The 20366-nt window shown below is 38.4% G+C and overlaps 2 protein-coding genes across 4 annotated transcripts in view; one reads left to right on the plus strand and one right to left on the minus strand.

The window, feature by feature from the left end:
• The window catches only part of Mtp (microsomal triacylglycerol transfer protein), a 34346-nt gene extending 21734 nt beyond the window's left edge, over positions 1–12612 (plus strand). For all 3 annotated transcript variants that reach the window (XM_076429152.1, XM_076429153.1, XM_076429154.1), the window contains 2 exons: positions 4802–5455; positions 8495–12612. In XM_076429152.1, coding sequence (XP_076285267.1) covers positions 4802–5455; positions 8495–10243 — 2403 coding nt within the window. In that variant the 3' untranslated portion in view covers positions 10244–12612. The remainder of the gene's footprint in view (positions 1–4801; positions 5456–8494) is intronic.
• Positions 12613–14947: 2335 nt separating this feature from the next.
• On the minus strand, positions 14948–19350 carry LOC143211453 (uncharacterized). The gene is made up of 2 exons (XM_076429166.1): positions 18083–19350; positions 14948–16310 (listed from the first exon to the last, which is right to left on the minus strand). The coding sequence occupies exons 1-2, from the start codon at positions 18387–18389 to the stop codon at positions 15601–15603; spliced, it is 1017 nt and encodes a 338-aa protein (XP_076285281.1). The 5' UTR covers positions 18390–19350; the 3' UTR covers positions 14948–15600.
• Between the last annotated feature and the right edge of the window lie 1016 nt (positions 19351–20366).

Below are 20366 nucleotides of genomic sequence, written 5' to 3' on the forward strand. Positions count from 1 at the left end.
ATTATATCGTATTTCAGTTATATCGTATTTCAATTATATTGTATTTCAATTATATCGTATTTCAATTATATTGTATTTCAATTATATTGTATTTCAATTACACATCTTTAAAATACTTAGTAATTGAATTACATTGTATTTCAATTGTACATATAGTAATTCAGTTGTACAATGTAATTGAATTAGCACAGCTCTGATTTGATATACAGTAGGACTGGATCCCCATTATAAACAAATGTAAACTGACCTACTCGTTTCTGAATGTCTGTGGGTTCAAGATTTAAGAAAACAGTACATCTTTAAAACTGCTTGTGTAGTGGCCTACAATTTGTATTGTATTATATAAAGTATCATAATGTATTGAAACGTCTAAACAGTGCTGCAAAATAATCTCTACCTTGAGATTCAAATTGCATTAAATAAAAAAAATGCGTTTAAATGTGATATTATGAAGGCAAATAAATTTTCAAAAATAAAAAATTTATTTTGGAATATAATGTACATTTCAATTATGTGCCTCGGGTCTCGATTATCCATCGGGCCTTCATTTATCCGGGCTGTTTGTCAGCCGATCAAGCCGGTGAATCGAGGTCCTACTGTACTTGCAAGAGAAATGAGCAGATTTAAAAACAAACTTCAGAGAAATTAATTGTCAGTATCCATATAATTTATCATATATCTCTACACTCCTGATCTTTATTTGTGCATCAATTTCCAGACACAGGAGCTAAATATAAAATTAATTATTATAATTATCAGTAGACTGCGGATCTTTATGTAAAATAAAAATTGTCTGCATCGTTTTGCAAGAAACAGAAACTAAATTGAATGATCTATCGACATCTTGAATTTGTCAAATTTTCCAACAATTTAGAATTTCATCTACTCAATTTTGCTATAAATGCATAAAGATCCGCAGTCTAATTATCAGTATTCATATGATTATCCTAGTCATGTATCATGCCGACACTAATACAGATAATATTACTAACTCGAACAAATAATACCAACGCTAGTACTGCTAGATTATGAGTATATAAAAACCGCACTGTTTATGGGGTTAAAGACGTCTTTTTAGGACGTAAGACTTTCAGACCTAAAATAGACGTAAAATAGAAGTCTTTAAGATGTCGTGTGCTATCTGTTTTCTAGCTGAATTCCACACAATAAACTGAAGTGAAACAAAAATGTATTTTCTTTCTTAATATGTTTAATAGGTTGAGCTTACTGTTTTAGGTTAAACCTAAATCATTTTTGACATAAATGCATAAAATCCGCTGTCTACCAATCATTAACAGTGTGTATGATCATACTAATTGCAAAGATTCTTTTATTAAGTATTATATAACTGAATAGTAAGTCCATTATCTGTTAACTGTTCACGTAAATATATATCAAATTAATTGTTCCGTTAATTAAACTGCATATATTGCAATGAGATGTACGGTATATTTATTATTTGCAATACCTGACGAACATTTATTTCGAAATTGAAGAAGAGATTTCCTAATTTAAAATATTCCGTTCGAATCCGCTACAACATCTGCTTAACAGCAGCGTTTACTCCAAAGTAAAGGTTATCTGTTGCACACATAGAGCTCGGATAATCACAACATTTATCGTATCTCCTTCGATAATTATGTACAGTGTAATTCATAGGAACAAAATTATGCATTCCGTTATAAGATAATCCGTGAAAGAAACAGTGAGCCATATGCTAAAAATAAGGCAAGTATGTAAATCCTTCTACAAATAAATATTGAAGTAATTATTATACGGTTCTGTAAAGGATGAAATATAGTATTTTTTTACTATTATTATTTAGTATTTACAATTTGATTAACTGCTAGTATTAACAGAAAATTATGCACAAAAACCTAGTGTTTCATTTTACTTAAACTTAATACTTACAACCACTTACTTATTTTAATGCTAACTATATTTTAATAATATCCCAGATTGCACACGACGTCTTCAAGAGGTCTGAAAGTCTTACGTCCTAAAAAGACGTCTTTAAGACCATAAACAGTGTTGTTTTTATATATAGCCATAATTTAGCAGTATCAGCATTGGTATTATTTGTTCGAGTTAGTGTTTTTGCTTCAATTTTAATTTCAATTAAAATTTCAATTAAAATTTCAATTAAAACTTCAATTCCAATTTCAATTAACATTTCAATTCCAGTTGCAATTGCAATCTCAATTACAATTTCAATTCCAATTTTAATTCCAATTTCAATTCCAGTTGCAATTGCAATCTCAATTCCAATTTCAATTCCAGTTGCAATTGCAATCTCAATTCCAATTTTAATTCCAATTTTAATTCCAATTTCAATTCAAGTTGCAATTGCAATCTCAATTCCAATTTCAATTCAAGTTGCAATTGCAATCTCAATTACAATTTCAATTCCAATTTTAATTCCAATTTCAAATCCAGTTGCAATTGCAATCTCAATTCCAATTTCAATTCCAGTTGCAATTGCAATCTCAATTCCAATTTTAATTCCAATTCCAATTTCAATTTCAATTCCAATTTCAATTCCAATTTCAGTTTCAATTTTTATTGTGATTTTCATTGCAATTGTTATTTTTATTACACTTTTTATGTCAATTCCACATGCGTTCTTCTGATAAAGCTATTGGGTTGGCAAGAAAGTAATTTTGTTATTTCCAGGTGAAATAGAGCCCAATTTTTTAATCCAAGCAATGTATTTTAATGAATAAGATATTCTTCCTTTTGTTCAATAATCTTTTGCCAAAAAGAATAAATATAAAAATATTTTATTAATCAAAGTTCATTGCTTGAATAAAGAAACTTGGTTTTATTACGTCTTAAAATACCGAAATTACTTTCTTGCCAATCCAATATTTATTGGTTTAACTTGAAACTCGTTTTTGTCGAAATCTATTTTTACTCTTTCGTTCTTTTAATTTAATTAATATTCATGGTCCTTTAATACTTCTTAGGGACCTCTCAAAGACCTCCCGAATATCTTACGAACCTCTAGTATTATTATTTTCTATAAAATTATTGCAATTATACTATATTATACATAATTGAACCCTTCTAAAATTTAATTTCGTTAAAATATTCTTCACTGAATTTAATTATATTTTATTAAAATTCACTGGTAACATAAAAATCTGAATGAAATCTTAATAATATGCCTCCTCTGATATTACAATTTTCTATGCATAAAATTATTTTAATTTACGAGTATTAAATATAAGAGAGTCAATTATCAACTAATACAACTTACATAGTATCTACGAATTCTGCAAAATAAATACAAAGAAATCAAAGATTTCGCACATAATATTGTGCTTGTTCTTTCAATGTACTTGTAAATATTTAATATTTATGCTGGCGTTTATTCTTTAACATTTGCAGCATTAAAGCATTTAAAACGTATAGAGTATACATGTATGAAATAATTTTCGTTAGAAGTATTCTGCACTCTATAAAAAAGTTTAATGCCATTTTAAAGTAATGCTTATATACAGGGTGTAAAAAAATGTTTGGTTTCGTGGCTCCGCTCATTGAACGATGTCCGAGTATATACCTACCAATGTGGCGGCGCGGCGCACAGTAGGACCTTTCGTCCAAATCGGAGACAAAATCAAAGAGCTTTCGATAGAAATGAGGTAGAGTGATGAAATTAAAAAAAAATTAAAGCTGAAACATGGCACAATATGGGAAAAATAGAGAGATTATGGTACGAACGTTTTATAACCTTGAAAAAATTCGTTAAACTTTCACAATTTCAAGAAAATTGCGGTTTTTTCAATACTGCGTGCGGAGAAACATTTTTTTTAACATGCTACACATCATTTCCTGTGGATTTTTTCACGCTGATTTCAAATCTGGTCTCAAAATTTGTCTACGACCTCAGGATTTTGCAAGAAATCGATTTTTGTGAACAGAACTAAAGTAATCATTTTTTCGTTGAAATGATTTGATAACCCACTAGTTTGAAGGTATATTGTATAGAGTCATATATAAAACACAATAAAATTAAACATAATGAGGTATTTGAACGTTTATTTGACGTATATCCCTTGACGCGCGCGCGCGCGCGAACGATCATCCGACGCGACGTATCAGTGCGATTGTCGCTGGCACTTCTTATAGGTTATGTGTGACTGTAATGTAATTTAAATTAGATATCTATTATCCATGATTATATTTTCATTTACACAGGAAGTAAGGTAAGTATTTAATCTTTTTAACTTACTTCTCATCGACAAATTCTTTAACTTCTGGTCATAAAAATAAGAATAAGGTCTTGCAAAATCCTGAGGTCGTAGACAAATTTTGAGACCAGATTTGAAATCAGCGTGAAAAAATCTACAGGAAATGATGTGTAGCATGTTAAAAAAATTTTTTTTCCGTACGTGGTATTGAAAAAACCGCAACTTTCTTGAAATTGTGAAAGTTTAACGAATTTTCTCAAGGTTATAAAACGTTCGTACCATAATCTCCCTATTTTTCCCATATTCTGCCATGTTTCAGCATTAATTTTAAAAAAATTTCATCGCTCTACCTCATTTGTATGGAAAGTTTTTTGATTTTGTCTCCGATTTGGACGAAACGTCCCACTGTGCGGCGCCCTGACCCATCGGAAACGCTTGAAGTTGCTCAACTTCACACACGCATAGCTTTTGAACCAGTGGATTCCTAACATTAAAACTGATTTTCGGCATTTCCTCGCCAAAAGTTACAGGATTACATTAAAGAAAGTTAAATGTTTTTGGTTTCTGTAGGTAAAGTTCAGCCATAATGTCTCCTATTTCTTTTGCAGCTTCTGTCGCCGCAGTTGTGGATCAAGTCTCGCAGAGCTCCAGAACCGGAAGGTTTCGTGGAGCACTCGTCAAGGGTGGACAGTGTCAGTGAACAGCCGGTGTTGGTTTTGTGGCGACATGGCGAGATACAGTCAATCTATATGGATCCGTCAGAGACCGTTTCTTCAGCGAATTTGAAACGTGGCCTGGCTAGTTTCTTCCAATACAAGGTGTTCGACGGCGAGTTCCAAGAACGGGACGCCTCCGGCCTCTGCAACGCGACTTATCATTCCACGGGGCCAAAGTCGATCCTGAAAGAAAAGACTTACTGCGAGCACATCACTGATTTGTCGAAGAAACAACATCCAAATCCACTATTCGGTGTGAAGGTCGCAAGCGTCCATCATGCCAGTTACGAACTGTCGCACTACCTTCTGCCAAGCTCGGTTCACGTCAAGGAGAGTCATAACATGACGTTGTCCGCGAGACCGGAAGTTGGCACCATTGTTACGTCGGAAGGCATCCTTGAAGAGGTCTCCGGGGCTTTGGCACCGAACCGTGTACAGGCTAATACCCTGCAAGAAGCTATCGCTGCGCTACAACCTGGATTCATGAAGACCAGTATCGAACTCCAGTTGGAGCCGGCCACGTGTCCCAGCGGCGGATGTCAAACGGTTAGTTTGAAACACGTTCTCTCGTATTATAAATTCTGTTTTCACACGCCAGATACATAGTCCAGTCAACGAAAAGTTGTAGAGGGAAATGGAAGGAACACAATTTTTAACTTTGGGACTTTTTTTGGACTAGTTAGGAGGTAAACATACTAAAAGTCCCCACTCCTAGAAGGTCCCCTTTATCGTTTTTCCGCGTATATCTCGGAAACTATGCGTCCTAGCGATAAGACCACTCCATACAAAATTAAAGCTGACAAAATGTGCCATAAGATAGATTGGATTCAGTTTTTCGCTATCGCGCATAGTTTCCGAGATATAAGCGGAAAACCGAAAAAGGTGACTTCTACGAGCCCCCCTGTAGCCCGCTCACCTCCTAGGAATAGGGACTTTTAGTATGTTTACCTCCTAACTAGTCCAAACAAAGTTCCAAAGTTAAAAATTGTATTCCTTCCATTTCCCTCTACGCCCCCCTTATGAGCATTCATTGACTGGACTATTTCACACGCCAGACACAGTGATTTACATCAGGGAGTTCCAACAGTTCCAACTTCTTCCCCACCGAGAACTTCAAAGTCCCCACCATCGAATCTTCCCACTAGTAGTACAGTTAGTAAGTTAGGCGTCAGTGGTGGCAGCAGTGTCGCCAGATCGAGAAAATCGAGGGGAATACAATTTACCTCCTCTCTGATGACCAGAGTATTATGTGACACGTTGCGCGTGCGGCATGTCACGTGACCAGTCTACAGTCTTAGTGGAGGACGTTGGAGTGTGCTCATGGTTATGGAACGGGATAGTGGAAGAGGAAAAGCAGGAGAGGTAAACTAAAAAGGAACTGCAGTTAACTAGAATCTTACTAGACTGTGGGTCGAAACATAGGTTTGCGATTTTTCGCTTAATGTTCTTGTACGAGCAAATTTTGGTCTGGGTTAGGGCTCATGCGAAAGAGGAAGGTTCACCGCAGGGTGCTCTTGTCATCCCATCAGTCAAAAAAGGCTTTTAGAGACAGAAAAATACATTGAAGTCTGCGGGATTTTTTCTCGATTTTTCCCTACTTTGGACACTTATATTATTAGATATAAACATAATCTTGTTAACCTGATGACCAGAGCACCCTGCGGTGAATCTTCCTCTTTCGAATGAACGCTCAACCAGCCGAAAATTTGCTCGTATGAGGACATTAAGTGAAAAATCGCGAACCCATATTTTCGACCCAACATCTAGTAAGATTCTAGTTCCTTTCTAGTTACAATCTGAAGGTATCCTACCTCCTTAATTAGAATATTGCTCACATAAGGTAAATAAATAGATAACAGGAAACGTGTGACAATCTGAAGGTGTAATTTTAGGCTTTCCGGTCTTTGTAAGATCCTCATAATATTGGTTTTGGCGACGGAACAATCTTTAGATCAGTATGCGATATACATTATGCCGAAATATCTCGGAAGGCTATCGATGGAACGACCTACCAAATTGACGCACTTCAGTTGGAAATATATGTAGATTATGCTAGAAGAAATTTTAGAAATAAATGACACACTTCCGATGTGGAAACTCTTTATTTCAACTACATATTGTATTCTCAAGACGTCAATAACGTATCAACCTCATCAGAGGCAAATGTTTGAACGTAACAAAAACGATTTAATTAAGCGTGTAAAATATTACCAACGTTTCCATACTACTGGTTGTTTGTTCTTATTGTTTAGAAATTGTTCAGTGAATAGTTTTCCACAATGGATTCTTTTCTACTTACAATTAGAATAATTTTAACTTATGGTAAACTATTTTTTGAAGTACGTCATACACATATTTTGAAGTAAGTCAACAGTATCCTTGAAGAGGTCGCGTAATTATGTAATTGCTAGTAAAAATGTTTTTTAAATGCCTAAAAAAATGCTTGTCATCGATATTATAAACCTGAGTATCTTAAATGTCGTTTTAAAACATGGACAACATTATTTATTCATATTAAGAATGTGGTATGTGATATGACGTTGACTTACAAGGACATTATTTCAGAAAATTAATTCTACAATAGGCTATCTAGGGTTCTCTATTTTAATTTGAATCACTATTCAGACAAACAATGGAACGTTGCCGTTGTATTCGATGAACAAAAATTGAAGCTTTCATGTTTATGTAACGATTTATTTAAATGGTTAAATGTGAAGATAATACAACAACGTCAAACTTGCCTTAGAAATACAGAATGGGACTTTGTAGATACAAGGTGTCCCACGCAACTGGAACAGGCTGTACCTCCTAAACGGTTGGGAATAGAAGAAGATGTAATAAGTAAAAGTTGAATGGTATCAGACGGTGCATAATAGGCAACTAATTGTATGCACTTTTGTGCATCGGTGCATCAGAAACATGCAACTACAGTTTTTATTTAAATGGAATGTCCTATTTTTTATACCATACATCGATAGAGTATCAAATTCTGAGTACAAAAGTGTGGAACCTCATGTATCCTAAACCTAATCGTTAACAAGATATTATCCAAAGAAGAAAGAAAATTGTTTCGATAATATCTCGTTAACTATTAGATTTAGGACATATGGAGGTCAATACATTTTTACTCAAAATTCGATACTCTATCGATCTATGGTATCAAAAATAGGACATTCCATTAAAAAAAAGCACAATTCAGCACAATTAGTGAACTTTGAGCGCGGATATCTCGGAAACTATACGAGATAGCGAAAAACTGAATCCAATCAATCTTGTGGCACATTTTGTCAGCTTTAATTATGTATAGAATAGTCTTATCGTTAGGACGCATAGTTTCCGAGATATAAGCGGAAAACCGAAAAAAGGGAGCTTCTATGTGCCCCCCCGCACTCCGCCCACCACCTAGGGATGGGGACTTTTAGTAAATATGTTTACCTCCTAACTAGTCCAAACAAAGACCCAAAGTTAAAAATTGTGTTCTTTCCATTTCCCTCTACAACTTTTCATTGACTGGACTAATAAACACTCCACATCGTTAGTCTTTAAACATTCAGCTGTAAAATAACCCTGAAATTCTACTTTCAGCTAGAGCAAGCGATCGAGGAGCACCGCAGCGCTCTAGAAAACGCGGCTCTGGGTACCGGGAAGTCTGCTTCGGCGTTCAACAAGCTGCTACCCCTAGTCAAATCAGCTTCATCGGAAGAATTGTTGAGGATCTTGAAGAGTCCACGATACCGTCAAATAAAACCGCAGCTACTGGACCTGATCGGATGTTCGTCAACGATGGCGGGACATCTGGCGGCGATGAAAGTCTTGAGACAGGACGAGATGGGCGACGACACCGAGAGATACTTGTGGGCTCTGTCTTTATCGCCAACGCCGGACGCGGACATCGCGAAGGACGTTTTGAAGCGATCCGAGGAGACGATGCAGAACGACAAAGTGTCCGAAACGATAGCCTTAACAGCGGCAGCGATGGCTCGTCATCTGGGGTCACCGGTTGCAGTCGAAAAAGCTAGGGTCAGTTTGGAGATCGGCCTGGAGACTTGCACCGGCGAAGAGTGCAAGCTGAAGTTCCTAAGGGCACTCAGGAACCTGAGAAGCAAAGCTTCCATCCCAACTTTGCTGAAGTTCGCAACCAGCGACAACAAAGCCATCACCGTGGCAGCGTGGAGAGCGTTGGCTGTCTTACCGAAAGACTCTGTGACAAACGAGATGAAGATAGCAGCCAGGAGAGTCTTCTACCAGATCGGTGGGCCCAAGAGGGACAGCAGCGCAAGAACCGTCGCGTTGGACATCATTCTCGAGAACAATCCATCCAAAGAGGACATCCACGGTCTGGTGGAGTTCTTAGCTGCCTCTGATCCAGCCTATGAAATCCGGAAGTACTTGAGCCAGCGTTTGGAGCAGGTCTCTAAGAAGGACGCGCAATTAGCAAAGAACTTAGACGAGGTTCTAAAGGAGTATGGAAAGAGAGTGATCAATTATAACGTGCTCGCCCAACGTGGTTTGAGTACAGCATTCACGCGAGACTTCTTGACATCTGCGGATAGCAACGGAACTCTGGTGACTGTTCAGGAGATCAACTCAGGAATACTGAAACGGGGTACTGTCGACGTGGTGTTGGAAGTAGACGATCATGCGGAGGCTCTGTTCTCTCTGGGACTCTTCGCCGGTGGCTTGGGAGGCTTCGTGTCTACTTCAAGTCAGGAAGACGCTCAAGAGGATGAACCTGTTACAGCTGGGATGGAGGTTGATTTCCAGGGCGTGAGCATCAGGCCTTTCGTCTTCTTCTCCGGGCAAGGGGAGTTGATGGGCCACGTTTGGTCCGGCGCTGCTTCCGAGAGGACTCCAGCGTTTCAGATCCTGTCCTCTGTTCATAGTTACAGCGAGTACATTCGATTGCAATCTGGTATGATCGCAGAGATCGACGTTCAGGGTGCGGTGAGCTTCGACCTGGCTGGACAGATCCAACTGAGTCTGTGGTCCAGGAATGCTCAATCCCTGGTCGATCTGAAAGCTGGCGTCGTGATCCAAGGTGGCAGCAAAGTCCGCTCAGACTTCGTGCAGAGTATGGCTGAATTCTCGATGACGACGGAGCCGAAACTGGAGTTAGCCACGGACGTGGACTTCTCTGGGCCAGTGTCTCTGTGCATGAGGCTCAGCCAGCCATCGAACGTCGTCAAATACCAGGTGTACAAGGTCGAGAGAATAGCCGGCAGCAGGCACAAGCTGAGGAAGACCAGGAGGATGAGAGTTCACAATCCTGGCAGATCGTATCATCTGAACAGCAAGAACAACGAGATGTGCTCGAAGGTCGTAGAGTCTCTATGATCAGTGTTGCAAGACTTGATTAGGTTGTAGGTATAAGCCTACCAGCGGGAATAGGTACAAGACTGGAAACACGTGGTTACGATTGTAATACTGTTTTATTGCGTGCGTGCGTTCGGTGAGGAAGCCGAGAGTGTCTCGGGTAAAATCCCTAGGCCATCTCGTCGCCTAATTGCTGCCAGCTGGCAGCAGTGCCAACTGCGCCATCTGCGGGAGTGCTAGGGAGTTAAATGTTGCTCCCTACAAAGTTTACAAAGTTTACAAAGACAATTTTATCGAATACATTCTTTCTCGCTATCCGCGCGTACTGTGGGACATGTTCAGTGTAGTTTCACGTGCACTACGTTGGACCTGCGTTGCATACATTGGGTGTACAATAGAACCTCGCTCGTTGCATGCTAGTGGTTCCCACCACGAGTTGTTAGATGTTCTGGAACCCGTGGTGGGGATCGTGATGGCGCAGGAGAAATACGGAGTGGGAAAGAGTAGGGAGACACATGGCATGATTGATTATTACGGCCATATTACGTGCAACGAGCGAGGTATTGGAAGCTGAAGAGAAGTCACTTGGAAGTAATGCGGGAAGGACACCCACACCAGATCACACGTATTTTCGGTTTTAGCAAAATATTGGTTAAGCGGTCACACATGCAGCGTACCGAGTGCCTGATAGCCTAAACATTGGGGCTGCGGAAGCATCGATGGTGGGGACAGGCGTGAATCGAATCTTAATAGATTGCTCCGCTGTAAATTACTTAAGAGGGTAGACTGTTGTTTCCAAGATTGCAAGGGTGCGAGATGTGCTCCTTCTCATTGCACACGAGGGCGATCGTGGCCTAGATTGACCTTTTATCTAGTGGTTTTGACTGCTGAAAGCCCCCATCTTTGCATTACCGAGAAATGAGAAGACGCATCCCGCACCCTTGCAATCCTCGAAACGAGTCTACCTCCTTAACACCTGCAATCTTGAGGTTTGTCATGTTTTGTCGTCGGGCGCAAAAATATCTTAGTCCTCGATGATACCTTCCATACAGAGTCGCCAGATGAGGAGAGGGAACACGAATTCAGGGGAAAACGTACCCTCTCTCTACCAGTACCGGACACAAATCATCATCTGGCGATTCTGGTGCCGAGCGAGAGATCCGTCTTGCCCTCTGTCGTCGCAGGGGACGTCTTTTCAGCTCCCAGTAATACAGTGTTGTTCCGATATAAGGCGATCGCGTTTATTTCGAAATAAGGAGATCGCAACCCCTCTTCTTCTTGTACAGTTCGGTCGACATTGCTTAGTGCCAGAACGAGAGGGTATATTTTATCTTTTTCCCAGGAAAGATGTCGCTGCTCGGCCGACAACTTTATGGTCTTGTTGTTACCGCTCTTAACATATTCAGGAATAAAGTCAAGCCGCATTACAACCAGTGTCGCCAAGTCGCCAGCAATAGAGGGGAATCAAGTACCCCCTCTCTGATGACCAGTTCAGTCTACGGCACGGGCATCGTGGTCTACTAGTCCAGTCAATGAATGCTCATAAGGGGGCCGTAGAGGGAAATGGAAGGAACACAATTTTTAACTTTGGGACTTTGTTTGGACTAGTTAGGAGGTAAACATACTAAAAGACCCTACTCCTAGGAGGTGAGCGGGCTACAGGGAGGCTCGTAGAAGTCACCTTTTTCGGTTTTCCGCTTATATCTCGGAAACTATACGAGATAGCGAAAAACTGAATCCAATCTATCTTATGGCTCATTTTGTCAGCTTTAATTTTGTATAGAGTGGTCTTATCGCTAGGACGCATAGTTTCCGAGATATACGCGGAAAAACGATAAAGGGGACCTTCTAGGAGTGGGTACTTTTAGTATGTTTACCTCCTAACTAGTCCAAAAAAAGTCCCAAAGTTAAAAATTGTGTTCCTTCCATTTGCCTTTACAACTTTTCGTTGACTGGACTATACGGTCTTAGTGAGGGACGTTGGAGTGTGCGCGTGGTGCTGGAATGGGATAGTGGAAGGGATAAGGAAGAGGAGTAATTGAAGCCAGATTCAGCCTCAACTGGCGACACTGATTGCAACCCTGATCCAAAATACGATGAAAGCCGGTCCCGTCCGTTCGCCTTATATCAAAACAAGATTACTACGGTAATATATTTTTTTTATACTATATGATCACCCACCTGTAAGTTCCGATTCGCAAACAGTGTTTCGTTGATAGAAGTCACTCGAAGTCATTCCGGTTGGTGGCAGATTTATCTATCTGGGATCCGGCTACGGTTGCTCGGATATCAATCTTTATGTATTTTTGTATAATAAGATTCTCTATCCCACACGGGTGTATTTTTGATACCTTGGAGAAGGTACGACGTTGAGGATATTTGTTACATATCGAGTAAAAAATTGAAAGGTACATAAACATTTTTCTGTGTCAGGATAAATTGAATACATTTAACAAGGTAATTTTGTTCCATGAACTGCATTTAATGGAGAATTCTTATTTTTCTACTGTAAATTTTTATTAGATTGTTAAGCATCGGAATGTTTATATGAATCTGTTATCAATGCTGCAAGTACCAGAATTTCAATATTATTAAAGTAAGCGTTCGAATAGTTCAAATAATATTTCGGATGGAGGAGACTGGGGAGGTTCGATAGATTTTCGAAAATTTAGTAATATCTTGTTAAAAATCTTTGTACATTTACAGTTAATATGATATTCTTGAACAAAAACACAAGCTTTCTTGAATTTAAACGAAGGAACAAAAATGTGGGATTTTAAAACCTGTAAAAACAGTTTATTTAAATCTTACAATTAAACATTTTTGTTTGCTTGTTTATGGATAGCATTATTTGGAACACGTTTAACACTGAACCCTGTGTTCGTGGGATTGGAAACAGGAAAATAATGAACGACACTAAATGCAAAGTAGATCATGCCTTCGCCAGCGCTGACCCGTAATTTATAATTAACTCAAATTAGCTGAACTACCAAAAATTTTTGTATAATTTATGTTTTTCACAAACGAGCTGCAGCCCACGAAGCCCGTGCCTACATAAGCCGCTGGCTTTCGCTTTTGTTACAAATATGTGTATCATGTTTCTAAATTTATTACGTCGAAATTGGTATGTACATGCTTCTTTGTTTATACCTTCTTTGAACAAATGTCTCAAACCGCTTCAATTATACAATTTTCGAACAATAATAATGGTAATAACATTTCAGCTAAAAGCTACAAAAGTTGAAATGAGTACGGCAATATTTAATACGTTATTGTGTAAAATAACTTCAACTTTATAAAAATTGATATACAGTGATAAAATGTTTTATATTTTTCTAATGAACAAGTCTCAGATTAGCAAACTTAATGACAATAAAACAATAATGACAGTTCTCTTTAGTTTATAAGATAGGAATTATAAAACTCTGTATCACACCTTCTCAAACTCCCTACTCATCGTATATGGACCATTTTGTACATGATATTACAAATGTATATGTATATAATATATTCTATAAAAACTCAGGATTAAACAAAAATGAATTTGTGCTCATTAATTTTCTAATATTAGGTCACCCGACAAGATGGCACGAAAATAATGACTACTGTTGGGTGGTTCTTATAAAGTTTTTCGCGCTGATTCCGAATCTATTTTTAATTTTTTTCCTAGACGCACAGTTTTGGAGAAACATGACTTTGAAAAAAAAACATTTTTCAACTTTAAACAAATATTGTGGTGTTATTATAAAAGATATTGAATTGTTCTTTATAGCAAAAGATTCTGTAGACTTTCCCGAATACAGCGATATCCAACATTAATACATTATGATTGTTTAAACATGTTTAAACAAAAAAAAGTAAAGGGCACTGGCGGCAAATCATGTCGGGCGAAGGTATTTTACTTTCTAGTTCGAAAAAAACGTCGACGATCCAAACTTGAAATGGTGGTTTCTCAAGGTAAAAGTCTGCTCTATCGCGTGGTATAGTTCGATTTTCCGCAGAACCCTTATTTTTTGAGATAAATTGAAAAATGTCGTTTAAAAATTGGTGCAAAAGTGGTGTCTCTCCGTCTTTAATCATTGTTTAAACATGTTTAAACAATCATAATGTATTAATATTGCATATCACTGTATTCGGGATGGTTTACAGAATCTTTTGCTGCAAAGAACAATTCAATATCATTTATAATAACACCACAATGTTTGTTTAAACTTGAAAAACATGTTTTTTTTCAAAACCATGTAGCTCAAAAACTGTGCGTGTAGGAAAAAAATTAAAAACCGATTCGAAATAAACGCAAAGAACTCTATAAGAAGGACCCAACAGTAATTAGGGAACAAAAAAAATTGAAATTTGTTGGACAGTGTAATTGGACTGTGGATCTTTGCAACAAACTGGAGAGAAATAAAAATGTCCTTCTTAATTTGTTTACTATCTTCTAATGTTTTGACTGTTTCAATTTACGATAAATGTATAAAATCCGCAGTCTCTCTGGTAATAACAGTCTTCTTTTAGCTGATTGACTACCAGGAAACACTTGTGCAAAGTCGTGTAAGTGTTGTCGTCATTAAAAAATTCATCAAATATACTTTTGGTTAGGATTTAGGACATACGAGATGCAAGAAGACGAAGATATTAATATTAATTTGGAATTCTCAGTATTCCTCCCATTTCAAAATATTAATATTAATTTGGAATTCTCAGTATTCCTCCAATTTCCCCTGATTGATTGATTTCCACATTTAACGATGTTCTGGAGGTATATAAAAACGCAACCAAATTTTTGAAAATTTGACAAGATATAATTCTTACTAAATTAATGCAATTACCAAAGTTTGTGTTCGATTCACTGCACCGTTTAAGAATTATAGCAACTTAAAGTTTGCACATTTTAACACGTCTTCTTATGGAGAATTCATAAAATTCCACTTTAAACCCTATTTAAACCTTGAAAAAACGCAACTAGAAACTCCTGTCTTTTTTATATATAGTAAAAATTATGTAATTAATTATGTTCAAAATTTATTAGGATTCACTAAACAGTTACAGAGCAAATAATTATAAACTGTTACAAAACGTCAAACTTATCGTGTTGTCCTTCTCACTAGTATGGAAACGCGACAACGGTGTAGACCACTGAATATAGCTATAATCAGAGGGTACAATTATTCGCAAAAGTCACTTACAATTTTTTATAACATGAAGACAATTTGATTAAAAAATAAATATGACATGAAATTCACTAATTAAACGAAAGCTTTTTAAATTAATCTATTTTTGAAATGCAAAATATACTCATGAATGGCTTTTATTGCCAATGTATTGATATATTTCGAATTTCTTGTACTTTAGTCTTCCATTGTGTCTCCAGGACATCCTTAACGACAACCACATTCGGCGACAACCATGTCCTCATATCCATATTGATAAGTCAACGTGCCACTGGCATCCAGGTAGAGAAGACTAGTGGGTGCTAGCCTGGTGGGCACGCAGCAGGCCCTGCCGACAGGCTTGTTGACACCCTCGGCGCCTTGAAGAGCCCCGTGCACCAGGGTCTGCACGATCGCATGCTTCGTGGGGCTTAGGTGGTCCCCGAACGGATAGAAACACTTCCCGGCGCACTGATACGCTTCGTAGCCTGGCGGGGCAACGACCCACTCGTCGTACGCGATCAACGCGAAGTCCACGTACAAAGAGCGCCGCCTGCAGGAATTTCTGCGCCGTCTCCGAGGACCGTCTTCCTCTTCCTGTTCCTCCTCCTGAATAGATCGACGCGGCCGCCTTTTCTTGATCTTGCTGTAGCTCAGCAACAAGATCGGACCGTCTCTGCAAGGTTGGTACCCTACTCTGCCGTACACGCGAAGCCTCACCGTGCTACCGTCTCTGCTAGCTACACCGGAAGTCACGTTGAACGCCCTCCAGCTGTCCTCGCGTCTTGATACGCAACTCTTCGAGGTGTTCATCTGATCCAGGCGCACGCGGAGGATTGATCCAGCTGGAGCTAGTAACTCGGCGACCTCTAATGTCTCTTCAGAATCCACTGTCGGAACTGAGAACACTAGGATCCTTGCTCCGTCGCCTGTTGGACCTGTTGACAATCGTTAAGCTTTATTCATACCGAAGCAATATCGAGCAGTTTTTTGTCGCCTCTTGTTGTGTCTAGAATTGTCTAGACATCGTGTTTGGGCTTGTGCTACGATCACGAAGCGGAACACTCATTTTCGAATTGTTTATTGGCATACTTGGCCCTTAGTATTCGTTACGGATTGAACCTTTGTTTTAGAACAGTGTGAAATTTGGACTTGAGCTTGAACTTGAAATTTCAACTTGAATTGTGAACTTTAACTATGAACTTTACCTTTGAGTTTCAACTCTGACCTTTAACTTTGAACTTAAACTTTAAACTTTAACTCAGAACTTTACCTTTGAACTTTAACTCTGAACTGTAACTTTGAACTTTAAGTTTGAACTTTGACTTTGAAATTTATCTCTGAACTTTAGCTCTGAACTTAAACTTTGAAATTTATCTCTGAATTTAACTCAGAACTTTAACCTTAAAATTTAAACATTAACTCGGAATTTAAACCTTAAACTTCAACTCGGAACTTTACCTTTGAACTTTAATTCTGAACTTTAACTTTGAACTTTAAGTTTGAACTTTGACTTTGAAATTTATCTCTGAACTTTAACTCAGAACTTTAACTTTGAGCTTAAACTTTAAACTTTAACTCGGAACTTTACGTTTGAAATTTATCTCTGAACTTTAACTTTGAACTTTAAGTCTGAACTGTAACTATGAACTCTGACTTTGAAATTTATCTCTGAACTTTAACTTCGAACTTTTTGACTTTGAACTTTGACTATGAACTTTAACTCTGAACTTTGAAGTGTTCTGAACGTTATATCATTACGAACGATATGTGTGTTTTACGAATATAAATAAGACGAACTAGAGCGTTAATTAACCCTAAACCAGCGGCAACCTTGTACAGGACAACGCTCGGAACATGTTGCCAGAAGTGAGTTGCTTTAATGAGTTGAATATCAGAGAAACTCGCGAATACTTTTGGGACATCCTGCATAGTGGGGTAATATTATCGATGTAAACATTGTCGATCAAGTAGAACGTACTCCGATTTGACACACGGGGGACAAATTATGTTGCGAAAATAGGGGACGAGTGGTAGTCAAGTGCAAAGGATTAAAATCGACGAGGAGTGCCCCAAAGTAAATAATTACCGGTCACTGCAAGATAACACATGAATATCTCATAAAGAAGACAGACCCCCGCTCTGTTGCGAAATTTCACTCACAGCACACCACCTTTTGTACGACTGCCAAAAATTCTCCACCCAGCGTTTCAAATTCAAAATCAACTCGAACCCTGTCCTTACATCCGAAAAGCACACAAGAAATACTATTGAATTCCTTAAAGAAATTAACCGCTTCCACAAAATCTGAAGTCATCGTGAAAGTTCGTCGCTAATGGCCTAGATCAGGCCTGGCCAACACGCGGCCCGCAACGTTAAATTGTGCGGCCCGCAACGTTAAATTGTGCGGCCCGCAGGGCGATTTTATATTTCTATTGAAACTTTTGTTTCTTGTTGTATGTATACTGTATACAAAAATATTAAGTAAATGAAAATTTGCATGTGTCACTGTTATAATGCGACGTATAACAATAATGTTTTATTCATTTTGTATTTGTATCACATTTTTTAAAAGCGTGTTTACCTAAAGTGCGGCCCGCTGTAACGTTACACGTCATTAAAGTGGCCCGTGAAACCAGGCCTGGCCTAGATGTTGATGCGACGTATAAAAAACCTTATAATAATAAACAAAAAATAAATAAATAATTACCAGTCACGTGGACAGGCTGCAGAGCTCGAACTATGTCCACGTCTGACCTACGATGATACAGTTCGAGCATGTACTTGGACACCGCGCCCCGATACCTTCTATGGACCCTATCGCTAGGCTTCCGGCTGGTCCTGTTGTAAAACCGATGGACCGCCGAGGGAGATGAGGCTGGGATTGACAGGTCGAACTGTATCGACGCTTTCGCGTGCACAGTTGACGTCTGCCAAGAGAGCGAGCTCGTCCTCCACAGTCCGTACATGCAGAAAGATCCAAAGATAAATAGCAACAAGTACTGAGAAGAACTCATCACGTAGAACACTGTCTACAATGACCGACTCTAGTCCGAAACAATCGAAAATCCCATGATTTCTGAACCGATGTCGATCGGATACCGCTTCGAACTGCAAACGAATCCTTCGCTGAGAGGCCGAGGCTGAAGGACTGCGTTTAAATAGCCGCCAATCGAGAGCAACGATTCGATGTTGGCCACGCAATGTCCTTATCGTCGACAGACTACCACTCGACTTCCAGCTACCCCATTTTTCTTCCTCCGCGATCTTTTTTTTCTGTTTATTGTACTTCTCTGTGGGCGAGTGTAACGTGCAAAGGGTATTACAAAGTTATGGGAATGATGTATTCGGGGCGCTAGAATTAATTAAGAGGGATATAAGAATATCTTCTGGATGTTCACACTGCGTTTAGCTGAAGATGTCGAGTTTGAGGACGTTCGTTAAGATGTTATTCGAGGCGAAGGAAATGTTAAGAAAGACAAATACTGTTTCATTTATATTGAATATTATCCCAACAAAAACATTCTGTAAACAGGAGCCAAGTTCTTATGGCCGTAAACAGTTGTGAGATCAAACAAAATACGTTCAAGTTCGTTAGCTTAGAAATACCTCTTGCAATACTGAATGCAGTAGCAGTAGCAGTTTTTTGAGAATATCACGGTAACCGTTCATTTCCGCAAAATAATTCCTTTGTTTTCGTATTACCCTCCTCCCCCCTCACCATACGCGCCTAACACCCACCACCGCAGGCGTTGTCACTATACTAAACTTCTGCCAAAATAAAAGCCCCACCACATGATGTCCCCCTCGGTACTGAACAAGTTTCATCTGAAACATTGTTGCGTATAATCAATATTTTTGGAGGTATTCGTCTGTAACGCTTTTATAATTGCCATCCTATATAGTAGAGGATCGCCCCAACGTGCACCGTGCCAACGTCGGGTTCGAGGGGTTGTTAAGGGTTAACCACCCGCTGAGCCACTCGATGGATCATTAAAAAAGAAACAGTATCCTCAATATTTCAACTCTCTAGGCTATCCTGACCAAGAATAGTATGGCCATGAAATGGATTTGGTTTCTACCATTCATCAAATCAATCAAGATTTATAAACAATTATCCAAACCCTTGTTCTAAACTAACCTGAAAAATTTTGACAGGTGTCTTGTAAGTAAAAAGATATCATTTAGAAGTAAATTAAGATTGGAAATGGTAAATAATCCTAATGGAGTGACAAGATCAGGAACAACAAGAGACATAGTTCATAGCATTTCCAATACGCTCTCCTTCTTTGCGTCGCAAATTTTGATCGTTCATTATTTTTTCTATGATTCTATCATTGAAACAATTGGCTTGTGATAGCTAAAATATGATATAAATATTCTTGATTCAATTTTGTGTAAATGTCTTGCAAATAGTGCATCGAGAGGTGTTCCTGATCTTGTTGTCGCTTCATTAGGATTATTTACCATCATTTTCAATCTTAATTTACTTCTAAACATTACTAAACCGCAAGAAGTTTTACTTCTGCCGCGCGTGGTTTTATAGATTTTTTCCGCTTTTTGGCTTTCTGGCTATTTGGCACCACTGTGCGGCGCACAGTGGGAACTTTCGACCAAACTCGATTCAAAATCAAAGAACTTTCGATAGAAATGAGGTAGAGCGATGAAAGATTTTTAAATTAAAGCTGAAACTTGACAGAATACGGGAAAAATAGGGAGATTATGGTGCGCACGTTTTTTAACCTTTAGAAAATTCGTTAAACTTTCACACTTTCAAGAAAATGTGGTTTCTCCGTTACCACGCGCGGAAAAAATTTGTTTTTAACATGCTATATATAGTCCAGTCGCCAGGTACTTTTAATAGGAAAGTATTCCGAACTTAATGAAATTTTGACACGTCATTTAGGGGTACTCTGGGGTGTCGAATCTCAGTTTTCGACCTCGAAGACCCTGTGCTAACTTGGGGAGGGGGCAAAAACCACGATTTTTATTAC

The sequence above is a fragment of the Lasioglossum baleicum genome, chromosome 8 (genome assembly GCF_051020765.1).
Source record: "Lasioglossum baleicum chromosome 8, iyLasBale1, whole genome shotgun sequence".
In the NCBI taxonomy this organism is placed as follows: Eukaryota; Metazoa; Arthropoda; class Insecta; order Hymenoptera; family Halictidae; genus Lasioglossum; species Lasioglossum baleicum.

What these genes read in the sequence shown, in the direction of transcription:
- LOC143211453 (XM_076429166.1), bottom strand. Translation starts at nt 18,389, where the DNA reads ATGAGTTCTTCTCAGTACTTGTTGCTATTTATCTTTGGATCTTTCTGC. An exon ending in GCAGCCTGTCCACGTGACTG is followed by an intron (nt 16,311 to 18,082) that starts GTAATTATTTAT and finishes GATTGTCAACAG; the next exon opens with GTCCAACAGGCGACGGAGCA.